This window comes from Dromiciops gliroides, chromosome 1 (genome assembly GCF_019393635.1).
Source record: "Dromiciops gliroides isolate mDroGli1 chromosome 1, mDroGli1.pri, whole genome shotgun sequence".
Lineage (NCBI taxonomy): Eukaryota > Metazoa > Chordata > Mammalia > Microbiotheria > Microbiotheriidae > Dromiciops > Dromiciops gliroides.
In genome coordinates this window covers 152820364-152846642 of record NC_057861.1, presented here as the reverse complement: position 1 = coordinate 152846642, position 26279 = coordinate 152820364, and the positions used below count along the sequence as shown (strand labels likewise).

At 36.4% G+C, this 26279-nt stretch overlaps 1 protein-coding gene across 1 annotated transcript in view; it reads left to right on the top strand.

Moving 5' to 3' along the window:
• The window catches only part of NECAB1 (N-terminal EF-hand calcium binding protein 1), a 219486-nt gene that overhangs the window by 35767 nt on the left and 157440 nt on the right, over positions 1-26279 (top strand). The window contains exon 3 of the mRNA XM_043975891.1: positions 4221-4329. Within this exon, the coding sequence (XP_043831826.1) occupies positions 4221-4329 (109 nt within the window). The remainder of the gene's footprint in view (positions 1-4220; positions 4330-26279) is intronic.

Below are 26279 nucleotides of genomic sequence, written 5' to 3'. Positions count from 1 at the left end.
GGGCAAAGCCTTAAGAATCTTCCCTCACTAAAAAAGGAAACATAAAAGAGAAATCATCAGGGACTCAATATGAGTAAATTGTTTTCATTCCTATATAGGAAGGTAATATTTGTAACACCTAAGAACTTTATCATTATTAGGACATTTAGAAGGAGTATACACAGAGAGAGGGTATGGGTATGAGTTGACTTGGATATGATCTCCAGAAACAGTAAGGGGTAAGAAAGAAGAATGCATTGGGAGAAGGGAAAAGGGAGAGGAAGAAGGGAGCAAATTTTATCTCATAAAAGAGGAGCACAAGGAAGTGCTTTTACAGTAGAGATGAAAATGGGGATAGTGGTGGCAAGCAATGCTTAACCTTACTCTCACCAGAATTGGCCCAAAGAAGGAATAACATTCCCACTCAGTTGAGTATAGAAATCTAACTTACCTAACATGGGAAGGGGTTAAAAGGAAGGGTGCATATAGAAGGGAAAACAAATTAAGGGAGGCAGTAGTTAGAAGAAAAATAGCCTTTTCATGAGGAACAAGGTAGAAGAGAGAGGGAGGATAAGGGAGGGAGGACGGAAGGGAGACAGAGAGAGGGAGAGAAGATAGAGAGAGACAGAGACACAGATAGAGACAGAGAGGCAGAGACAGAGAGAGACAGAGACAATGAATGAATAAAATGATAAACAGGGGGAAAATAGGATGGAGGGAAATTCACAGTAACCATAACTGTGAGTGTGAATGGGATGAACTCACACATAAAATAGAAGCACATAGTATAATTAATTAGAAATCAGAATCCAACAATATGTTTTTTACAAGAAATGCACTTGAAACAGAGTGACACACAGATTAAAAATAAGGGGTTGGAACAGAATTTATTATGTGTCAGCTAAGGTAAAAAAGGCTAGGTAAAATTATGATCTTAGACAAAGCAAAAACAAACAGATCTAATTAAAAGAGATAAACAGGAAACTACATTTTGCTAAAAAGGTACCATAGACAATGAAGTAATATCTGAACTAAATATATATATATGCACCAAATGGCATAGCATTCACATTCTTAAAGGAAAAGTTAAATGAGTTACAAAAGGAAATAGACAGTAAAACTATACTAGCAGGGAACCTCAGCTCTTCCCTCTCAGAACTAGATAAATCTAGCCATAAAATAAATAAGAGAGGTTAAAAGGATGAATAGAATCTTTTTTTAAAAAGTTAGATGTGATAGACCTCTGGAGAAAACTGAGTGGTAATCAAAAGGAGCATACCTTTTTCAGCTGTACATGGCAGCTTCACAAAAATTGGCCATGTATTAGAACATAAAATCTCATAACGAAGTGCAGAAAAGAAAAAAAACGAATACATACTTTTCAGACCATAATGCAATAAAAATTATATTCAGTAGAGAGATTTAGAAACACAAATTCAAATTCATTTAAAACTAAATAATCCTAAGGAATGAATGGATCAAAGAACAAATCACAGAAACAATCAATCATTTCATGAAAGAGGATAATAACAAGAGACCATACTAAAATGAGTGGGATGCAGTCAAAGTAGTATTTAGAGGGAAAATTTCATTTGTAAACACTTATATCAATAAAATGGAAAAAGAGAGGGCAGCTAGGTGGCACAGTGGATATAACACCACCCCTGGATTCAGGAGGACCTGAGTTCAAATCTGACTTCAGACACTTGACACTTATTAGCTCTGTGATCCTTGGAAAGTCACTTAACCCTCATTGCCTCTTCCCCCCCCCCAAAAAAAAATAATAGAAAAAGAGATGATTAGTGAAAGGATTATGCTATTTAAAAAACTAAGAAAGAATAAATTAAAATTCCTCAATTAAACACCAAATTGGAAATCCTAAAAATCAAGGGAGAGACTAATAAAATTAAAACTAAGAAAACCATCGCACTAATAAATAAAACTAGGAGCTGGTTTAAAAAAATAAAATAGATAAATAATTAGTTAATTTAATTTTAAAAAGAAAGAAGAAAACCAAATGACCAGTATCAAAAATGAAAATGGTGAACACACCACCAATGAAAATGGAATTAAAGCAATTGTTAGGAACTATTTTGCCCGATTATATGCCAAAAAATCTGAAATTAAGTGAAGTGATTGAATATTCAGAAAAACATATATTACCCAGATTAATAAAAGAGGAAATAGAATATTTAAATAACCCTATTTTAGAAAAAGGAATTGAACAAGCCATCAATGAACTCTCTAGGAAAATCCCCTGGAACAGATGGATTCACAAGTGAATTCTACCAAACATTTAAAGAACAATTAATTCTAATGCTATATAAACAATTTGGAAAAATAGGTAAAGAAAGAGTCCTACCAAATTCCTTTTATGGCACAAATATGGTGCTGATACCTAAATCAGGAAGAGCAAAAATAGAGAAAGTAAACCATAGACCAATTTCCCTTATGAATAATGATGCAAAGTGTCTAAATATGTGCAAAAACATTTATAGTAGCTCTTTTTGTTGTGACAAAGAATTGAAAATTGAGGGGATGCCCATAAATTGGAAAATGGTTAAAGAAGATGTGCTATGTGATTGTGATGGAATAATGTCCTAAAGGACTTGGGAAGGCATGAATTGATGCAAAGTGAAATAAGTAGAACACAGCAACAGCAATATTGTATGATGACCAACTGTAAATGATAGCATTCTCATCAATACAATGATCTAAGACAATTCTGAAGGGCATGATGAAAAATAATGCTATCCTCTTCCAAAGAAAGAACTGATGGAGTCTGAATGCAGATTGAAGAATAATTTTTAAACTTCATTTATTTATTTATTTATTTATTTATTTGTTTGTTTGTTTGTTTGTTTGTTTGTTTGTTTGTTTGTTTGTTTATTTATTTATTTACTTTTTGGCAACATGGCTAGTAAGGAAATGTGTTTTGAATGATTTCACTTGTATAATTGATATCACATTTCTTGCCTTTGCAATGAGGGAGGGAGGGAACCAATTCAGAAATTAAAAAAAAAACTTTTAAAATGAATGTTAAAAACCAACAATAATTGTTTAAAAGAAATGTAAAAAAGAAAGATAAAAAGAAAAAATTGAAGTTTCCCTCACTCTCCCCCTCAGCATGTATATCCTCAAGTATCATGTTATCTGAAAAAAGTGCTTTGAAAATTGGAAAACACTGTCTAAATGTGAGTTGTTATTATTGACAGGCACTACTTAGAACATTTCTCTATGCAATGTGTGTGGAAGGACTAAAGTGCTTCATGGAAGTGTATCACCAAATTAAGCCAAAATAACAGAAGAACATTATACAAAGTTCCGGTGCTTATCTTACCAAAAATAAATACCTAACACAGATGTTTTTACTGATATAGCTTCTTATTATATCATCAAAACTACATACAAAATAAAGGCAATTGAATATAGAGTATATTGCTTTGTGGAAACTATTGTGAATAAGTTTACAATTTTACCAAGAGTGTATTAATGTCTCATATTCCCCATATCCCCTACAACATTTGTCATTTTCCTCTACTGTCCTATTATACAATCTGATATGTATGAGGTAATACCCCATAATTGTTTTGACCTTCATCTCTCCAATTATTAGCGAGTTAGAGCATTTTTTTATATGGCTACAAGGTTGCTTTGATTATTTCATCTGAAGACTTCATATTTTTTGATCATCTATCAATTAGGCAATGGCTCTTATTTTAACAAATTTGACTCAATTTTCTATGTGTTTGAGAAATGAGGCCTGTCAAAGTTGTTTCAAATTTTTTTTCATAGTTACTACTGCTTACTGTATTTCCCTTCATCCTATTCCTTCCCCATGACATTTACTATATTTTCTATCTTCTTTCACCCTGTCCCTCCTCAAAAGTGATTTGCTTGTGTAAATCATTTTGTATGTGGTTTATACATATACCCTTTACATTTCAGTTTAAGGTTATATAAATTAATTGGCTTCCTATTGACCATGAGGTAGAATAGAAACTTTTAAACCTGATATTTAAGACTTTTTGCTGGCTCTAACTAGTTTTTCAAACTTTTTTCACACTATTCATATCTATTTCCTATCCCCCTTGATTGTAAGCTTCCTGAGGTCAGACCCCTGGTGGTTGTTTATCTTTATATTCCCAGCACCTAGCACAGTGTCTCATGTGTAGTAAGGCACCTAATGAATGTTTGTTACATTGATTTGAATTTGCTTGTATTTGTTTATGTCATTTCAGATGATGGGAAGTTGTCCTTCGAAGAATTCAAAGCCTATTTTGCAGATGGTGTTCTAAGTGGGGAAGAATTGCATGAGCTCTTCCATACCATTGATACACATAATACCAAGTAAGAAGCCCTTTTATCAATGGAATTTGTAAATGAATACACATGACAAGAAGGAATTTTGCTATGATCAGCTGGTTTTAATCCTATAATTATGTAACTGAGAAAAAATCATAATTTCAGCACTTTAAATTCTCTGAAAACCTTGTTTTGAATCAGAAAACAAAGATATCTGCCAGAAATCTTTTTGCCTTGGTTGAGGTACAGTTTAGAATATGCTTCCTTTATAGAATGTAAAGCAGAATCTTAGATTTTTAAATATATTTACTCCTATTATTAACAGGAGAGTATAATATTATCAAATCACTTCATTTTGACCTGAAATTTTTCCCTTCAAAAACCTTTCCATGGGCCAAACTCCCTTTAGTCAAGTAAAGTGGAAAATTCAAACAATTATTTGAGCAATTTGACCCTTTCTATCCTTATATCATTCTTTCTTTTTTGGGGGGGGGGCAGGGCAATGAGGGTTAAGTGAATTGCCCAAGGTCACAGAGCTAGTAAGTGTCAAGTGTCTGAGGCTGGATTTGAACTCAGGTCCTCCTGAATCCAGGGCCAGTGCTCTATCCACTGCGCCACCTAGCTGCGTCCCGTTATATCATTCTTAACAAAAATATCTCAATAGCACAAACACTGGCTTTTTGTTTGGATTATCTATAATTGTCTTTATCTTCTATTTCATTTTGTTTCTGAAGACATCTCTTTATTTCAGTAAATAGTACAAAATTATTCTACAGCATTTATGTTTCAATAGTGCTAATGATTAAAAAACTGAAAAATGAATTATATAGAGATGTGCTTAGCTTTGTCTGTTATAATACTAACACATATATAGTATGTTAGGGTTTGCAAAGTATTTTCCCTGTGTGAGATTAAAATTGGATATTAGATCATAAATCTCCCCTACTTAACCTTTCCCTTAATTTATCTCCCAGACTAGTAAATGGAAGAAGCTTCTGGTTTTCTAGTTAGAGCTTTTATTGTATGGTAGTCACAAGGTGATGTTGATTAGAAGGATAGGAAAGGAGAAATACAATACAAATCGTCCTAAGTCTAGGCTTAGTCTATATTCCATATAAAACTCACCAAAACCCAAGGCCACCTTTGGGGAGAGAGACCGAGTCAAGTGCGTGCTGTTAACCGAGAGCCAGGCCGAGTCAAACTCCAGTCAATGTCTGTCTGTATAGCGCAGCCAGGAGACTAGCGGAGCAGGAAAAAATGCCCCACTTCCGTTCTCTGCTTGCCTTTTAAGCTCACATCCCGGAAGTCGAGTGCTCAGCAGGCAATCTGGCGTGCGTCACAGGCAGACTGGTGTGCGTAGCTCATGCTGTTGGTCTCCTCCCCAAAAGGGTGGTCCTAAAAAAAAACAACTGGCGTCTCTCCATTATCTAACTGACTGTTAAAACTTTTTACCATACCTGAAACGATCCTGAAAGTTAGTTTGTATCCTATATTGCTATCCCATCTTACAAATGAGGGAAAAAGGCTCATAGTTTAAATTTGTCTAGGCATACACAAATAGCAAACACCAAAGCAAGGATTTTAATTAGGTTACTGACCAATTCAAGCATGCTTCTCTCTATATCATATTGACTCACCTGACTACCCAAAACAGAATTACATTATTTCAGATGGCAATTGGTTATGGGAAGTCTGTTATAAAGGGGAAATGCTTTTAAATTAATCTTTTTAGTCCCACCTACATTCTTACTTCCTGGATCACTCAGTTTCTTGCTCATGTATAGGTAGGTAGGTGGCACAGTAGATAGAATATTAGGCCTGGAGTAAGAAAGATCTGTGTTCAAATCTAGCCTCAGAAACTTAATAGCTGCATAACCTTAGGGAAGTCACTTAACCTTTGCCTCAGTTTCTTCCACTGTAAAATGAGGATAATAAATAACAACTACCTCCTGGGGTTTTTGTGTAAGAGTAAAATGAGGTTATATTTGTAGAATACTTAGCACACTATCTAGCACATAGTAGCTGATAAATAAATATTGTCTTCCTTCCTACTTTCCTATAACAACATTGATAGGGTTGTAGTTAGACAGACATCTACAAACCCAAACTAGTTTGTTGGAAAAACCCACCAATTAATTTTTTTCAAAGGATAGAATTCAGTCCAAAAATGTACTAATTAAAGAAAAACAATTTTGGGAAATGACTTTTAAATTTGTAAGAAATACCAACTTCTAATACAACTGGTTTTGGGAATGTTCTGAAGGAAATGGCCTGGCACACAGGGGTGATGGGGGTCCTAGGATTTTAGAATTTATATTTAACAAGTCTAATATGGTTTAAGATAGTCTTAGAGAATTGAGACAATTCCCTGATGATTGAGATAGGAGAAACTTTTCAAATAGACTCTGTTGTAGGATTATGTAAAAGGAAAAGGCACTATGTTTAAAGACCGAGGACTTGGGTTTGAATCTTTACACTGGGGCAGCTAGGTGGATAGAGCACTGGGCCTGGAGTGAGAAATTCCTATGTTTGAATCTGGTCTCAGATACTTAGTAGCTGTGTTATGTTGGGAAAGCCACTTAACCCTGTTTGCCTCAGTTCCCTCATCTGTAAAATGAGCTGGAGAAGAAAATGGCAAAAACCACTCCAACATCTTTGCCAAGAAAATTTTAAATGAGGTCATGAAGAGTCAGACATGACTGAAAAATAGTCTTTCAACTGCTTCCTATGGGATTACATGATTCTGGTCTCAGTGTCATCATCTGTCAAATGAAGGGGCTGGACAAGATGATACTAAAGGTTTCTTTCAGGTCTAAATCTATGACTATGTGATAGGTCTAGAGACTAGACCTGGAATTTTTTTGGTATTTTTTTGGTGAAGAAACTCCCTATATCCATTCGGGTCAGCACCTTTTCTTCAACATAAAGTCTTGGAGCATTAAAATATTAAGTAATCTGCTTAGGGTCACACAGCCAGTATGTAAAAGAGGCAGGTCTTGAACTGAGGCCAGTTCTCTATCTATAGATAAGGATAAAAATTATCTCTTGCTCCCATTCAGGCTCTTAAGGTAAGAAGGCGTATTGAGTACAGGATAGCTTTTATTTTATTACATAGAAAATGTAAGAGACACAAAAATAACTCATATTGTTGTTGTTCAGTCACTTTTTCAGTCATGTCTGACTCTTCATGAACCCATTTCCAGTTTTCTTGGTAAAGATACTGGAGTGGTTTGCCCATTTCCTTCATCAGCTTGTTTTAAGATGAAGAGACTGAGGCAAAGAGGATCAAGTGATTTGCCCAGGGTCACACAGCTAGTAAGTGTCAGAGGCCAGATCTGAGCTCAGGAAGATGAGTCTTCTAGACTCCAGACCTAGCACTCTATCCACCGTGCCACCTAGCTGCCCCAAAGAACTCATAGTAGCCCATAATATTTGATAGAATTTTTCTCCTTTTCTGTCAAAATCTACTTCATCCATAAGTCCCTATATAGTCTATCAGAAACCTTCCACCACCCTATGATTTGGACTCATCACAGAAAGAAAACAAACTTGGTATGGCTAAAGAAGTAACCTAAGGGTTAAGTTGGTGGTGCCTAGAAAATCTCTTTTTTTCTCTTATTGGAAATGATAGATTCCAGAACTCTTTTTTCTTTTTCTTTTGGTGGCATGGCAAGGATGCCAGGGTGTGGAAGGAGTGGGAAGAATTAAAAATTTATCACATATCTAAAATTGTACCTTCTGCCAAATCTTGCATTATCTATCACCATTAAAATATAAATATTGATGAATACAGAAAAACATAGAAAGACATACAGGAAACAAGGTGAAGTAAGCTTAATCTGGAAAGTAATGACTATAGCAATGTAGATGTAAAGGATGACAACAGTAACAATAAAATAAATGAAAATTAATGCTACAAAATCAAGTAGTTCAGTTTTGCGGAACATTTTCCCCCTCACTTCCTTTTTTTATATTGTATTGCAAGGGATGACTCTCTAGGACATAGTTGTGGGGGCAGAGAAGAATATAGTAGAAAATATAGGTGATATAAAAACAAAGATATCAATAAAGTTTTCTTAAATCATAATATAAACAGACCTTGAAGAATATGTTTTTTTAAAAAGTCATTTAAAATAAAATAAGCATTCTAAAATGTATAATTTTATTTAGTTCATTTTGAGTAACAACCTAGAGTCTTCAGGGATCCATCATTTCCTGGCTTCTGTGTCCACTGGCCTTGGCAGAAAAATTGCTAAGGAATTTGGCCTGAACCATGACAGTGTGTCCATGAACCCAAGTAACCTTCTCACAGATCACCCTGGCTTTGTTGGGTTTACCTCTAGGAGTCACTGCCTTGTTTTTTGTTTTTTGTTTTTGCTTTGTCTACATAGGTGCATCTCTTGCCTAAATGGAATTCTGTTTCATCCAAAGAATAAGCTCCTTTGATTTTAAAAAGAATTGGGGGGGGGGCAGCTAGGTGGCACAATGGATAGAGCACCGGCCCTGGAATCAGGAGTACCTGAGTTCAAATCCGGGGTCAGACACTTAACACTTACTAGCTGTGTGACCTTGGGCAAGTCACTTAACCCTAATTGCCTCACTTAAAAAAAAAAAAAAGAGTTGTGTGTGTACCCTCTGGTTGCACAGGTCTTGCTTATAGCCAATAAAAATGACCTTAGGTACAGTCTTCCAGACTTTTTGCTCTAGTGGAAGTGCTGTCTCTAGTAGATCTCCCAGGCTCCAGAACTCTTGAACTTAGACTTGCTAGGGGTTATGCTGAGCTTGGAACTAATTAGTAATTCCCTTTATTTCTACAATTGTTTGAGGTTCAGGAATCTTCACTACTTACTTGGACATGTGGTTGGGAACCTTTTCCATGACCACTTTTCTGCTACCTCTCCAAGACTGGGTACAGGCACTTAGACTCTAGAAATTTAGGTGCCTCAGAACCAGAGGCATGATGGTAGATGTTTTACAATCAGCTCTCCTTGAAAAAAACATTCATGAACTTTATTCATAATTTATTAAGCCAGCAAAATAATAAATAAAGCCCTAATTTTTAGAGTTTGCTTATTTCTCAGAGTTGGTAGGAGCTGGCTCTGGCATAAACTTGCTCAGAATATTCATTATTCTTCCACTTTCCAACTACTTACCATCTCTTGGGTTTAGAGGCTACCATCTCCAGGGTTGGGTTGGTAGGGAGGGAGGATTGTCACTTGGTCTTGGTAGCTATCCTGATATTCAGGTACCTTCAAAGGACCAAAGTCTATTCATTTTCTCTCAGTTCTCTGATTTCTGATTCGGTTATAAGGGGCAAGAGTATAAATTCATCTTTAAGTTCCACCAGGATTTCTAATTTTTAGAACACTCAGTATCTTGCTTAGGTAGTCATGTTGAGAAGGTTCTAATCAGAACACATAAAAGGGGGGAAAAGTCAAAAAGAACCAGGCCTGTGGTGAAGATTTTTTTTTATAGGCTTAACACAAAAGGGTGACTCACAACACCTCAAACCTACCAATTCTTCCTGTATTAATCCACAAGAGCCCATGCCAAACAATCACATTGATGGAATTTAGTCAAAGGCTTAAACAAAGGTTCGCTGGCCATCAAGGTCATCAGAGAACTCCTCTCAATTTATATAAAGTGATTTCATAAATGTCAAAAGACTAGTATATATAGCTGCTTGTGCACAGCTGAGATGGGCCTCCAAGCTCTGGAGGAAGAAAAACGAATGAGATGCAGGAACTGACGAGTAACAGAGAGCGCAGTTTTCCAATGTCATCGTTGTGGCAGGAGCTGTGGCTCCCATATTGGACTGCACAGCCACACTGTGGCCTGTGGCTCTTCAAGGTACTGATCCATGGTTGTCTGCGACTGGCAGAAGCCTACTACTACTATAGGAATTCAAAGGAAAAAAAAATTATTCTTGGCTGGGAAAGCTGAGGAAGGTTTCAGGGAGTAGATAAGACTTGAGCTGAACTTTTATAAGAAAGGATTCAGGTAAGACCCTTAGGAAGTGTAGTGAGCATAGTATTATTGTAGTCCAGGTCGGCCTCAGATTAGACTGGTAGCTAAGGTTTGAAATTGAAATGAAATGAAATATTTGAATATCATTTGGCAATTAACCAAGGGAGGTTTACTTAGCCATAGCATGAATTGGATACTCACTAAGGATATAGCATTGACTCAAATAGAAGTACTCCCCCTCAATTCCATAAAGAAATGTGTCTTCTCAGCAGGGCAGGGTAGGATGACTTTCATGGAGGTGGAACATCTGTCAAGTCTGAAAGACATTGATAGTTCATGGGCTGACTTCCTTTATTCCCTTAGGTAACTAACAATCCACATCATAACCTCGAACCTCCATACCCTGTAGCAATAAAATCTTGGTACAGTTTCCTTGATTTTTAGGGGAGAACTAGCCTAGGCTAGATGGCAGGAGACTGTGGTCAATACTGTTCTAATCATAACATATCCTAGGGGAGAGGAAGTCATGAGTAGAAATGTGTACTGCACTATTCTTGAATAATAATGTTCTGATTAATTAGTTAAATTCTAAGAATAAAGAAGTTAATGACCCTAGTCATCTGAAAAAGTGATATTTCTTCATGTCTAAACCTACTCCTTGGAATAACAGAGGTGCTGGGAAAAATAAAAGCTAATAAATACCATTCTGGAATATATTCTTTAGAAAATAAGGATAGAGCAGAAGACTTCTTTTGTGATGCAAATATTGCATAATATGAGTGTTGACATTTTAAACTATATTAGTCCATGATGTATGATGATTATTTCTCCCTCACTGCATTCATTGTTAAACATTTTATTATATCTGAGTTTGTAGCATTCCTTTAGAGCCTCAAAACTTTTAACCAATATAAAACAGTGAAAGGGGAAGTATTTCTTTAATTCTGTATTGTATTTTTATTTATTTTTATTAACATTTACTTATTACAATTGTTTAAAATAAATTTATATATTTATTTTCAACATTCATTTTTAAAAATTTTGAATTCTGAATTCTCTCCTTCCTATCCTTCTTCCACCTATTGAGAAGGCAAATAACACGATATTAATTATACATGTGAAATCATACAAAACACATTTCCATTTAGATGTGTAACCAAAAAAAGGCAAGATAAATAAAGAAAAATTTAAAAATATGCTTCAATCTGCACTCAGAGTTTATCAGTTCTCTCTCTGGAGGTGGATAGTATTTTTCATCAAAAGTCTTTCAGAATTGTTTTGCATTATTGTATTGTTGAAAATAGCTAAGTCATTTGCAATTAAACATTGTTATAATATTGCTGTTAACATTTACAATGATCTCCTGGTTATACTCACTTCACTTTGCACGAGTGCATGTAAGTCTTCTCAGTTTTTTTGAAACCATCTTGCTCATCATTTCTTATAACACAATAGTATTCCATCACAATCTATACCATGACTTCTTCAACCATTCCTCAATTGATGGGCACCACTTTGATTTCCAGTTCTTCGCCATCATAAAAGAGCTGCTTCATATATTTTTGTATATATAGGTTCTTTTCATTTTCCTTTGATCTCTTTGGAATATATATATATATATGTATACCTAGTAGTGGCATTGCTTGATCAAAGGGTATGCACAGTTTTATAGCCCTTTGGGTATAGTTCTAAATTGTTCTATAAAACGTTTGGACCAGTTTACATCTTCACCAACAATTCATTAATGTTGAAAGGGAAAGTTTTAAAATGGACACTACTGTTTTCGGTGTGCTTTGACTGGACTTTTGATTTCATGTATGCAGGGAGCTCCTTGTGAGGGAACTCCATGTATCATTGGAATTCAACAAATGTTCTGCAATTTAGTCTTGGAATGTTACTTAGAGAGATTAAGTAACTTGCTAAAAGTCCCATAGCCAACAAGGGTCAGGGGTAGGACTTGGACCTATCATCTTATCTGAGGCTGGCTCCCTATCCACTGAGGCATTGATGCCTCTTATATAATTTAACTTTAGTGTCTTTTATTTGTCTGTGTCAAACGGGTTTATTTGTCTCAATGTTTGGGTACCATTGAAAGTTAGCAATATGAATAGTATATATCTCTACACACATATACATATACATATACATATACATATACACACATACATATGCACATACACATATATAGTGTGAATCTGAGGAAGCAGATGTAACTATGAGGTATGTTGCTTGGGTAAATCTTTGATACTATCTATGATGCTCCATGCAAGGAAATAATGCCTAGAGGAGGGCTTCACTGTTCAAGACTTCATTGTTAGAAGCAGTGTGGTATAGTAGAAAGAAGTGCTAAATTTAGAGTCAGAGGACCTGGGTTCAGATTCCAGGTATACTATTTATTACCTTAGTGGCCCCAGGAATGTCAATCAATCTCTCTGAGCCATTTTCCTCACTCATAAAATAAGGAAATCATATTGAATAAAATAAGTTTCCTTCAAACTATAAATTGTGGCAAACCATGATCTCTAAAGAATAAAAAGCATAGGAAACTCAAAGGGCAATGGAAAGACATATGGGGGTTGTAAATGCACTAGGACATTTTGCCACCCACACAGGATATAAAAATATACCATACAATATACAAATATACCAGTAAGTGGACTGAGTGATACCACAGAGGTCAGGAATGACAGATGGGGAGTTTCAGTTTTTAATGCTGTCTTTGGCACTGAGAACCTTTTATGCTGCCTTTGACACTGTGATCCTTCACAGAGGATTCATTAATCAAGAAGCATTTATTAAGTGTCTATATGTGCCAAGCACTGTGCTTAAGTGCAAGGGATATAAATCCAAAAAAATGAAACACTGTCAATGGTCTCAGTCGCCCCATCTATAGAATAAGGAAAATCTCTAAGGTCTCTTCCCAGCTCTAAATATATGATTCTATAACTAATAACCTCACATCTTTTACAAAGTCCTACTCAAATCTGAGAGCAGAATTCTCAATATCGAACATCAAATATGCCTGAAACTCTTGACTTTATATAAATCAGGAACTAATTATTGGGGTTATTACTTGTCTTCAACATCTTGTGAAAAACAAATTATTCCACTTACTGATCAGTGTAATATGAAAGGAAAGCCCCGTTTGATGGAAATATTCATGCTGCTGTTATCCTTGAAAAGTGTTCTATCTTACTTTCAGAAAGATACTAACCTTAAAAATATTTTTGAAAGAAAGGAAAAGCTAATTGAGAGCATATAATCTTATTTAATCATTTCCCCCTTTTTATTTGTGAAGAGGATTCTTAAAAACATTGCATTCTCTCATGAGAAGAAAATATCATTAGCATGGCAAGGTAACACATTTTCTCTGTAAATTATAATGTAATTAGGATGGTTGTAAATGTCAAAGTTAACTAAGCCAATCCTTTAAAAATGCAGCTGAAAAATATTTCATAACTTAAGGGTCTCCAGGAGTTTAATATTTTTTGAATACATAAGCTTTTCAGTTGAGAAAATTTTTGAGTGTGTGTCTATACAACTGTGAATGTTTTGGCAGAGACTAAATTAGATTTCCACAAAGTAATAGTGGTCTTAAATCACAATTTAGTTTTTAACCATATTTTTCACTTTGGTTTCCTACTTTGTTTCAAAATATTTGTTTAATTTCAGCTAAGAAAACGAAATGCCTTCAGAAACCTTTACTCCCTTAGTACTGGGGCCATGTGGATTTTATTGTTCAGTTCTTTAAATCATGTCCAGCTCTTTGTGAACCCATTTGTTGTTTTTTTTTTGTTGTTGTTGTTTATTTTTTTGGCAAAGATACTGGAGTGGTTTGCCATTTCCTTCTCCAGTTCATCTTACAGAGAAGGAAACTGAGGCAAATAAAGTTAAGTGACTTACTTAGGATCACAGGTAGTATATGTCTGGGGCCAGATTTAAACTTATGAAGATGAGTCTTCCTGATTGCAAGCCACCTAGCTGCCCCATATTTGTGGTTAAGCTGGATATAATGAATGAAAGTTATCTGCCCTGCCCTGCCCTTCCCACTCCCTGAAACACTTCTATAAATGTGTTTTAGTTGAAATGTAGTTCACAGGTCTCTAATACAAAGAAGAGCCAGGCTGAGAAGGCTCCAATTTAGAAGGACATGCATTCAACATGATATTTTCAGCTTAGAGTTGGAAATAACCAACGACATTTTTCTTAGTGCTTAAGAGAGCTCCGAGAAATTGGAATTTTTGGAGGCAATCAGGGTTAAGTGACTTGCCCAGGGTCACACAGCTAGTAAGTGTCTGAGACTGGATTTGAACTCAGGTTTTCCTGACTCCAGGGCTGGTGCTCTATTCACTGCTGCCCTGGAAATAAATATTTTAGAGAGATCCAGGCACTCTATTAGGACATAAGAGCACGACACTTCTTTTTTCTCAGTAAATACTCCTTTATTTAAAGTTTTGAGTTCCAAGGTTTATCCCTCCTTCCCTCTTTCCCCTCCCCCCTCTCTTAGGCAGTAAGCAATCAGATATAGGTTATACATGGAATACAAAACTTTTAAGCAATATTTCTATACTTGCACATCAATAAACACATAATCTCTTCTATGTAGGCATTCCCTCTATCTGGGTAGAGATGGCAAATCCATGCCATCTCAATCTTTGTAATTCTTCCATTGGTAGTTAGGTGACACAATGGATAGAGCATTGGGCTTGGAATCAGGAAGATCTGAGTCAAAATCTTAGGATTATAAAAAACAGGGTTGTTGTGAAGATCAAATAAGATAATATTTGTAAAGCACTAAGCATAGTGTCTGGCACATTGTAGGCTCTATGTAAATTTTTATTATTACTCTTCCTGTCTTCAAGGAATTCATGACTGCTCAAGTTGGCCACTTGGAAGGTGTGTTGTAGTGAGGATTCTTTTTCAGGTTGGGATTAGATATCTGCCAAAGTGTATTTCAACCTGAAATACTCTGATTTTGCATTAAAGCCACAATTCAATTATTTTTTTTTCTATTACCACCACACTGCCATATTTGGAAGTCAGTTAGAAGAAATGACTTAAATATCAAAGCTCAGGAAGTGCAATCTTCCCCGCTTTGAAACTATATGTGGCTAGACATTGCAACAGAGGCAGAGAACTAGGTCTCCTCTGAAATTCTTATAGTTGTAATGGTGCCTTTCATGGATTAAGCCTCCATCCTTTGATTTCCCATTAATTCTTAGCCACCACAAAAAGGTTACCTCCATATTAGATGGAAAAGTTTCATAGGTTCTTATGGCACAGAAGCAAAATATGTGTTAATGCCTCTTTTTTAATGTCACTTCCACTGATGAAATAATATCAGTTTCTGACATTAAATCATTTGAGTGTGTAAAGATATTTGGCAAAAAGAACTTTCTTTTCTAGGTCTTCCATAACTGTGACTATAGCACCTGCAAGAGGATTTGCCAGGCTGCATATCAACATAGGTTAGTTCTTAGCATGGTAGCTGAAGGCTTTGGGCTAGAAGCATTGCTATTCTGAATACTCTTAGGTTAAGGTTCTTGGGATGTCTCTGTCAGGATCTGAAAAGAGATAGTAGTCAAGGTAGTTGACTGGCACAAGCTGCCCCCCACCCCATTTCTCCTTCAAGGTGCATTTCTGCTTCAGCTAGGCTACCTTGTGTGCCTTTTATGTGGTCACTGGTTGGTAGATGAGGAAGATGGCTATCCCCCACTCCATTGGAGATACTTCCCTGGATGATGGCTATGAGGGATGAGCTAGAAGGAGGATTGGTGGTATTGTTACTACTAGGGCACTGTTGATGGCATTTGACCAACAGTTGTTGCTAGTGGTGACAAAAAAGGTGGGTCTCCACAATATTCTTTCCTCTCAATGATGATGGGGAGGGGCTAAGTTGAATTTAGGTCTGGTGGCTCTTGAACTAGGGTTCTCTGCCTGTTCTTCATAAGTGTTTTCCACTGACCACTCATACAGGATAAAAACCTAAAGGTGGGAAGAAATTTCTATCCAAAAACTAACTCTTTCACTGAGTTGTCCAAGGTCCTTGACACCAACTGCAATTGGATCAATTATAGGCCATTGATAAATCTAAGAGATATAATGAACTTCATAGGTGATCTAGTTTAATCCTCTAAATTTACATATAAGGAATCCAAGGTTCTGGAAGGTTGAGATTTGCCTAATGCCATATAAGCAGTATCAGAATTAGGATTTGAAACCTTGTCTTCTAACTCCATAGCCAATATATTGTTTACTAGAACTCATTGGCTCTGGGTTTCATTCCCAAAGTCACCACCTTTTTCTACTTATTATCTTGACCTTCACTTACTCTTACAAGTGTGACTGCCACTCTTTCGTACCTGTGGGGGATTGTCTTAAATCCTGAAAAACTTGCTTATGTGACCATATTTATTGTCTGTACTATTAAAGGATCAGCAGCAGTAGCATATAGCACTTTAATGATCAAAAGGGATTATGTGCATTTTATCTTATTTGTGTGTCTATCTTTCCACATCCTTTCCAACAATTACTAACCCCATCATTGTCATTTTTGCTAATTTGTTGGACGCAAGGTAAAATTTGATATGTTTTTATTTGCATTCTTTTTATTTGGAGTAAATTTATTTTCTTTCTTCAAGCATCTTTTTCTCTGAAAAGCAAAAATAATCCAATTTCTCAAACAAGCCCCTTTTAGAACCCTATTCTTACTGGTTGAAAATTGACACAGTTAGCATATATACATATATTATCCCACCTGCTATTTGGAAATAAAGATGGGGACAAAGTATTCTAATCTGAAGGTCAGAATAAGGAAGGTAGTGACCTTTCTTCTTTTCTATAATTAAGAGAATGGGCATAAATGATGGGAAATCAAAAAGAAAGAACTCTAAAGAGATTAACAGGCAATAGATTTGTGAGGGACCAGTGGCCAGCACATCTGGGTGACACTTCTATAAGTGTGAGGTGAAAGAGACAGCCCGACACAAAGGAGTAGGCAGAGTAGGACAGTGAGTGAACACTACTGAATACTGATTAACTCTATATTAACCTCTGGATTCTCTGCCTGCTCATCTCTGATTCCTCTTTTCCTTGATCCCAGTCCTAATTTCTCATCCCAATTCTTAAACTTTTTCTTATTAATGTTATGGCCTCTATAATTCCCCATTTTCCTGGACAGAGTTCCTCAATTCCTTGGCTTCAAACTCAACTCCACCTCAGTGTTCCCTAGACCCCAACCTAACATTCCCAGCCATACTAGCTGGCTGCCAAAACTAGTTCCCAGGCAGGGCACATGTGAGATTTTTGGTATTCAGTCATTTCAGTTATGTCCAACTCCTTGTATCCCCATTTGGGGTTTTCTAGGCAAAGATACTGGAATGGTTTGACATTTCCTTTTCCAGTTCATTTTATAAATGAGGAACTGAGGTAAATAGGATCGAGGGGCTTGTCTAGGGTCACAAAGCTAATTAGTGTTTGAGAACAGATTTGAACTCATGAAGATGAGCCAGATTTGAACTCATAAAGATGAAGCCCAATGCTCTATCCACTGCACCACTTAACTGACCCACAATTGAATTAGGCTTAGCTTAAGATGGCATTTTTAGCAGTGGAAATATGTCTTTTATATGTCAGGGTAGTAAATGCATACCCCTTCCATTGTCTAATTTACAAAGAAATGGGTAAATGGTACAATCCGTCAGATGTCCAAATACAACCTCTCCTGCTTGGCAAGCCGATCTTTGTAATAAAGAAGAAGAAAAGATTATACCTCTCTGTCAGATTTCTCGTTCCATGGAATATATGTATATATTTTGCATCAACATGCTGAGTGGGAAATCATTTTATGTCTCCTTCAGATCTTTGATTCATGATAATAGAGAAAGAGAAAAAAAAAAAACCAGAGACATGAATAATACTCTGACAAATTTGAACATATTCAAATGGACATTCCTCTCCAGGCTGCACTTCTGACTCTTCCAAAATTCATCAATAATACTCCAGAATCCCCTTTATCCTGGAAGCTCACTCACTTCATCCTTGGACTTCACAAATTGGAAGTACAGGCATACCTCAGAGGTATTGTGGGTTTAGTTCCAGAACACTGCAATAAAGCAAATATCATAATAAAGTGAGACACATATTTTTTTGGTTTCCCAGTGCATATAAAAGTTAGTTTTATAATATACTATAGACTATTAAGTATGTAATAGTATTATGTGTAAAAATGTATATACGTTAATTAAAATACTTTATTGCTAAAAAATGCTAACCATTACCTGAGCCTTAAGAAAGTTGTAGTCTTTTTGTTTGTGGAGGGTCTTGCCTCAATATTGATGGCTTCTAACTATCAGGATGTTGGTTATTGAAGGTTGGGGTGGCTATGACAATTTCTTAAAATACGCCAACAACAAAATTTATGGCATCCATCAACTCTTTCTTTCATTTCATGACTTGGAGGCCATTGTAGGGTTATTGATTGGCTTAATTCCAATATTGCTGTGTCTTTGGGAATAGTGAGGCCTGAGGAGAGGGGTGGAGATGGAGAAAAAGCTGGTAGGTGGAGTAGTCAGAACACATGCAACATTTATTGATTAAGTTCACTGTCTTACAATAGTAACATCACTATAACCACAGGTCACCATAAAAGATATAATAATGATGAAAAAGTTTGAAATATTGTGAGAATTACCAAAATGTGACACAGAGGCATGATGTGAACACATGCTGTTTGAAAAATGATGTCAATAGACTTGGTCAAGAAAGGGTTGACATAAATCTTCAATTTGAAAATGCAAGATTGGTAAAGGTAAAGTGTACTGATTTTCAAAAAAGAAAGAGAATTGAACCTGAAAACTGCATTCTAATGATGCTATCTTTCATTCCTGACAAAATTCTAGGATGTATTATTAAAAAGAAGGTTAGTGAATATCTAGAGAAATAAGTAAGTCAGTGAATAAGCATTTATTAAGAGTCAGACATGACAAATAAATGGCTGAACAACAACAAATAGGCTAGGCCTTGTGCTAAGCTCTGGGGACCCAAGTATCAAAAGGAAAAATAGGAAAACAGTCTCTGCCCTCAAGGAGGTTACAATACAATGAGGGAAGAAAACACACACACACACACACACACACACACACACACACACAAAGCTAAAAAGGACACAGGGAAGAAAGATACCCAACATGTAGATATGATAGAAAAGTACAAAGGAGTGCAGTCAGGTGGGAAATTAAAAGAAGAAAGGCCTGGGGGCCCTCCTTAGGTGGAGATTTTACAGGGAGCTCTGTGCTCCATATTCTAATCAGAGGATCCCAGGGGGTAGAGGGTGAGATGTGAATGCAAGATGAAGTTTCTAGGTACATGATGAAGATAATAAAGAGCCAGTATGACTTTGTGGAGAACAGATCATTCCAGACTAACTTTATTTTCTTTTACCAGACTTGTAGATCCAAAAGAGGCTATAATTAGGGTTTATCCATATTTTGGTAGATACTTAAAAAAACTTCCCATGTTATTCTCATGTAATAAATAGACAGGTGTGAGCTAATTAAATGTACAACAAGATGGATTTGGAATGAATTGAATGGCTAGACTTCAAAGTTCTATTTAAATGAATGCTTTGATGTTAAATTAGAACATTTCTAGTGGAGTGACTGATGGATACGAACTTTATCCTGGGGTGTTTGACATTTTATCAATGACCTAGGTAAAAGCATATATGAGATCCTTATCAAATTTTCAAATGACATGACAGTGCTAGGCCTAATTAACACTGTATGACAGAATCAGGTTCCAAAAAGATCTTGATGGGCTAGAACATGAGATTTAATAGAGACAAATTTAAAATATTACATTGGGTTCAAAAAAGCTACTTTTCATGTATAAGAAAGGGGAAAGGGCCAAGCACTTATTAAGCATCTACTATGTGCCAGACACTATTCTAAGTGATTTACAAATATTATATCATTTGACATATAAGATAAGGTAGATTTGATTAGATAGCAGTTTGTCTGAAAAAAATGTGTGGGACTTTTGGTGAATTATAATCTCATTTTGAATCAATAGTTTTGATATAGCCACCAAGAAAGCAAATGCTATCCTAAGAAGCACTCAGACTAGGCATAATGTCCAAGAAGGAGGTGATAATTCCACATCTGGAATTGTGCATTTTTGATATCTTAAGAAGAACCTTCATACACTTGAAAGTGGTCAAAGGACACTCTTGTTTTTGTATCACATTGTGTTGAAAGCATCAAACCCCAGAATACTCTAGAGCTTCCTGGTAGAGATGTGTAATCAGTCAAAAGAGTTAGCTTGGCCATCCAGAGAGAAAAGACTAAGTAGATAGAGAATGTCTATTACTCATATTTCAAATTGAATTTGGATGAACATTACAGCATATGTCCAATAGAAAGTATACCTGAGGCAGACAGCAGAGATAGGCAACAAGTTGAGCCCAAAGAACTAAAGAGTATCAGACAGAGGACCGAAAGGTCTTCCACATCTTCTTTTTATATGGCAATACAAGTAAAATGTTGAAAATGAGGTTGAGTAAAATGTTGACATTGAAAAGATGGGCCTTTGCTTTCATGGAAAAATGAGGTTGAGTAAAAGCTATGTGGTTTCTCAAGATGATGAGATATGAGTACCAGTCAGACTTACTATTGCAGAATTATGAGATATCCTAATGATAGTTTCCTGGAAAAGGAAAGCTCAAGAAGTCCAAAAGCAGTATGGCTGATGGGAAATGAGGAACTCTGAACAAAAGGAATATAGGATGTTGTCAAGGAATTGCATGATAGACTGTGAGATCCTCCATTAGATTGTGAGCTGCTTGACAGTCTTTGTCTCCTTTTATATCCCTAGTGCTTAGCACAGTGTCTGATACACAGTACATATTGAACAAATTTTATTGGTTTGTTGATTATTAACTGATCTATAGGAAAAAAATGATGGACAAGTCATGTGACAAGATAAAGGGATGATAAGTGGACAGAGTTCCCTACTGGTAATCTTCCAGTGTCAGAAGAAAGTTAGGAAGTTGTCCAGAATGTTGAGTGGACTGCTAAGGAGACCTTTTAGGAACATGAGGACAAGAACCTTATAGAACAGTCTGAGATCTGTATTGTTGGAGGGAACTCCCAAATTGGTGAATTTATAGATTGAATAACTTATTCAAGAGAATCAATCCCCCTTTAAGGGGCAATTAAATTTTTTCTACTTGGACCCAGAGAATAGAACCAGGAACAATCAGATGAAGTTGTGAAAAGGCAAAATCTAGTCTACCCATCAGTTAGAGCTTCCTCCTACTCCACCTCCCCCTCCAAAAAAGGAATGGGTTTTCCTGGGAAATAGTGTATTTAGCCTCACTGTAAGTCATTTATCTTATATAATGGAAAGGATTCTTAAATAAGTATGAGTTAGACTTGGTAGTTTCTAATGTGCCCTCCAGCAGAAATCAGAATTTGAGAGATGAATTTGTGCTTTAGTTTTTAAGTAAAATACCTTCAGGGACCAAATGCTTATGTGTGTTCACATGTACATGTGTGTGTATGTATGGATTTGTAGTTTATAGTATTCTTGTAGCATACATTGATCAAAATATATTTTTCTCACATTTAGATAATTGCATTCATTTTTTTCTAATGAAAGATACCCAAGCAGAATATGTTCTAATCTGAGGATAAAATGTACTTACTAAGAAAGTAGTGCTTGTGGCATAGAAAGTGTGTGACAAACAGTACTAGAACTGGAGGAAGAAGACTTAGATATAAAACCTACCTTAGACACCAATTGCTGATGGTGCAAGACACTTTAATCAATAAGAGCCTCAATTTTCTCCTCTGTGAAATGGCAATGATTATCCTGATACCATGGATCTCACAGGGTTGTTTTGAGGAAAACTTTCAAGCACTGAAAGTGCCATGTAAATGTGACTTATTCTTGTGATAATAGTTGGGTTGTATAAATTTTGCTCTTGCTTGATTCACTAATGGCTATAAATGTCTTCAGAAGAAAATGGTTCAGTGGAATCTTGCTTTTAATCTGTTTTAGCTTAAAGATAGTCATTCAGAATGGTCAGAATGCTGCATAATAAATGTCCCCTATATCTACCTATGTTCCTTGCTGCCAGGTTCTCATTAGTGAACAGATAATATATTCCTAGACTCAAAATAGGCACAAGAACTTTTTGCTCTGAGTCATCTCTAAGTAGCAATTCAGAATAATTGTCAGGGCTGATGGCAGTTTTTCTAGTTCAGCTTATAGCATTTCAGGAATCCATCCTTTATCATTCATTCTGTATTTGATAGGTCTCCAAATATTATATATTTTGTACTATATTATATATATGTATATATATACAAGACATTCACCAAATCTTAATGCTACTAAATTTTAATTTTTTTATTAAATCTTAAGCCACTAAAACCTGTGTCATTTAAAATATTGCGGGACTAGCCTATTTCTGTCTAAATTATTGGAGAACTAGGCTAGGGTTTTCTAAGATATTCCTGCTTCTAAATTAAAGGCTATTGATCCAGTTTTGGAGTAAGCATTTATTAAATCATATTAAATGTTAGGAGAGCATTGACCACGTTTAACACAAGCCAAAACCCCCCAGTAAGACATTGTCTCTAAGAGAGAGCACATGGCTCCAAGCAGAGTTCAGAAACCTTACATTACCTAAAGAGGAAAGTACTCACAAACCAGACAACCTTCCTCACCTAGTGAGCCACCCATAATGGTGTTCACCTACTGATCTCAGTCTCTTTTCCTCTTCTGATAGAAGTGGCTCTTACACACTGATCAAAGCTAATTGGCTAGCATCATTCTGTTCCATTGGTTGACATGACCTAAAGGTCATAGATAGATGGATAGATAGATAGATAGATAGATAGATAGATAGATAGATAGATAGATAGATAGATAATAGATAGATAGATGGATAGATAGATAGATAATAGATAGATAGATAGATAGATAGATAGATAGATAGATAGATAGATAGATGATAAATAGACACTTTCAGGATCCATGATTTATTTTGTATGATTACTTCCTCTACTGACATAGATCACCATTTCTCCTCCACTCTTTAGTATATGACCTGCATCAAAGGTATCAAACGAAGGCCAATGGGCTATATTATAGCCTGAGTGCAGCCCAAACTGGATTAAAATGCAATTGTGAAATATTTAATAAAATGCATATAATACAAGACAACATAAAGAATGTTAATATGTGGTTTTCTAAGTCAACAAGTAGCCTGCAAGGGTCTTTATGTGTGGTTTAGTGGTCATTGTTTCTATTTGAGTTTGATACCATTGACCTACATGATTTTCTATGGTTGAACCAAGTCATCAGCTGGTAACCCAACTTCTGTTGATGAGTCTTTCTAAGCGAAGCCAGGCTGAGCCTTAAACACCAATCATAATGCCCATTACAGGAATCAGAGTTAATCCCATTCCAATTTAGGCAATACTTTCTAGAACTCTCATGTCACACAGTCAGGGAGACTTTTTTTTTTTTTGGTGAGGCAATTGGCGTTAAGTGACTTGCCCAGGGTCATACAGCTAGTAATTGTCAAGTATCTGAGGTCAGATTTGAACTCAGGTCTTCCTGAATCTAGGGCCGGTGCTTTATCCATTGCACCACCTAGCTGCCCCTAGGGAGACATTTTTAACACTGAAAAGAACTCTTGATTTGGAGTCAGAGGACCTGGGTTCAAATTCTGTTCCTAATACTTGTTACCTTCATCACCTTAGGTAAGTCACTTTATATTTCTAGACCTTAGTTTCCTCATCTTTTAAAAGAGGCAATTTGATTAGATGACTTCTAAGGTCCCCTCTAGCTGTTAAGCTATAACTCTTTAACCTCAAATTTTAATTTATTATTAAGTAATTAATCTTAACATACCAAACTATCATACCTGCTTTATCTGTGTCACATGGAAACTACCTTTTATTGCTATACTTTGGATAATGGGACCTATAGAAGACTTCTGTTGGTACAGCATGGGGAAACGTTATCAACATTGTTTTGAAATCCAGCTGTTCTCAGTTATGGAACTGATAAGCCATGTGACCCTAACCAAAGTAACTTTCCAGTGCTTCACTCCCCCCCCCCCGCCCCCGCCCACCCATCTGTTAAGTGGAGCTAATATTATATTCTTTTATTTTTGCGGGGCAATGGGGGTTAAGTGACTTGCTCAGGGTCACACAGCTAGTAAGTGGCAAGTGTCTGAGACCAAATTTGAACTCAGGTACTCCTGAATCCAGGGCCGGTGCTCTATCCACTGCACCACCTAGCTACCCCTAATATTATATTCTTGAAGTGATAATGAAAAGAAAGCAATGATTGATAAGCAGTCTTATCTTACAAGTAAGAAGAAATGTAGCCCAACTTTAGTTGTAAGTACACACCAATATAGAGAACAGATTCATCAATTGACATGGATTCAGAAATACATGGAAGACAGGGATCAGGAAGATGGAGCTCTTTGCAGTGCTCTGAACATTTGTCCAGTTGTTTCCGTGGTGTCCAGCTGTCATTCATCCTTACCTCTGAGGGCTTATGGAGGGGGACGTGTTATTGGAACTAACAGCAATAATTTATTTCATTAGGTATTGACACAGGGGAGGATAAATTGGTAGGAATAATCTGCCTTCCATCTTAAATGACCTAGTACTAGGACTGTAAAGGAGTTTACAAGAGAATTATGAGTTTAATTTGCTGAATTTAGAATGTAGTAGACCTTTCTATGCAACCCTGCTAAGCAGCTCTCCCTATAGAGTTTGTACATGCTCATTGACTTCTGGCTACAAGGGCAAACACAAATCCTAATTGGTTGCCAATGACTGGAGCTGGCTATGAAGCAATTTAGTTGGCTGTGACTCTTGTTAGAGGAGCCATCCCTTTTTGCAGTCCATGAAAGAGTGCTGACAGATGACTTTATATACCTTTTTTCTCCTGCTTCTTTGCTTTTTCCCTTATGTATTCTTCCCAACCCCTTGTCTGCCAAATGTAGTAGCATGAATGGAAAAGGAATTTATTCCTACTTTTTCCAATTGTCATTAATGGCTTCCCTGGGACAAACAGCACATAGGAGTTACATTTGCTCACCCAATCTGTCTTACAAGGGACATTCTCAAGTCAAGAGATGGAAGCAGCTAGTACAATGGTAGAATGTCAACAATATCCCCAAGGGGGATTTCATGGCTAATGTACCCAACCCCCAACCCCCTCTGTAAAGGAGAGGGAAATGTACTCCATATTGTTATCTCAGAATCTGACCTAGCAAAGAAAAGAAATGTCTTGGGAAATGACAGGCTTGGAGAGTTACCCCAAGTTCAAGAGTTCGGAGACCTGACCTTTTAAAGACAGAAGGGGAGCTTGGTGGTACCAATAAGCATTTATTAAATGCCTACTATGTTCTAGGTGCTATATTAAACACTGGGAGGGTGGAGATGAGGAAGAAAAGTATTTCAGGCATGGGGAGGAGATGGTAAAAATGCCCAGAATCTGGATATGGTATGTTTGGAATAAAAAGACCTAAGTTCAAATTCAGCCTCAGACTAGCTGGGTGATCCTAGGAACGTCATTTAACCTCTGTCTGCCTTAGTTTCTCCATCTGTAAAACAGGGGTGTTAATAGCACCTATCTCCCAGGGTTCCTGTGAGGATCAAATGAGAGAATATTTGTAAGGCACTTTACAAACCTTAAAAATGCTAACTGTTATTGTTGTTATTATTGTCAATCATGCAGTCAGTCATAAACATTTCTTTTCTTTTCTTTTCTTTCTTTTTTTCTTTCTTTTCTTTTTTTTTTTTTTTGGTGAGGCAATTGGGATTAAGTGACTTGCCTAGGGTCACATAGCTAGTAAGTGTTAAGTGTCTAAGGCCGGGTTTGAACTCACGTCCTCCTGAATCCAGGTCCGGTGCTCTATCCACTGTGCCACCTAGCTGCCCCATAAACATTTCTTAAGTAGTTAATACATGCCAGGCACTGTGCTAAGCACTAGG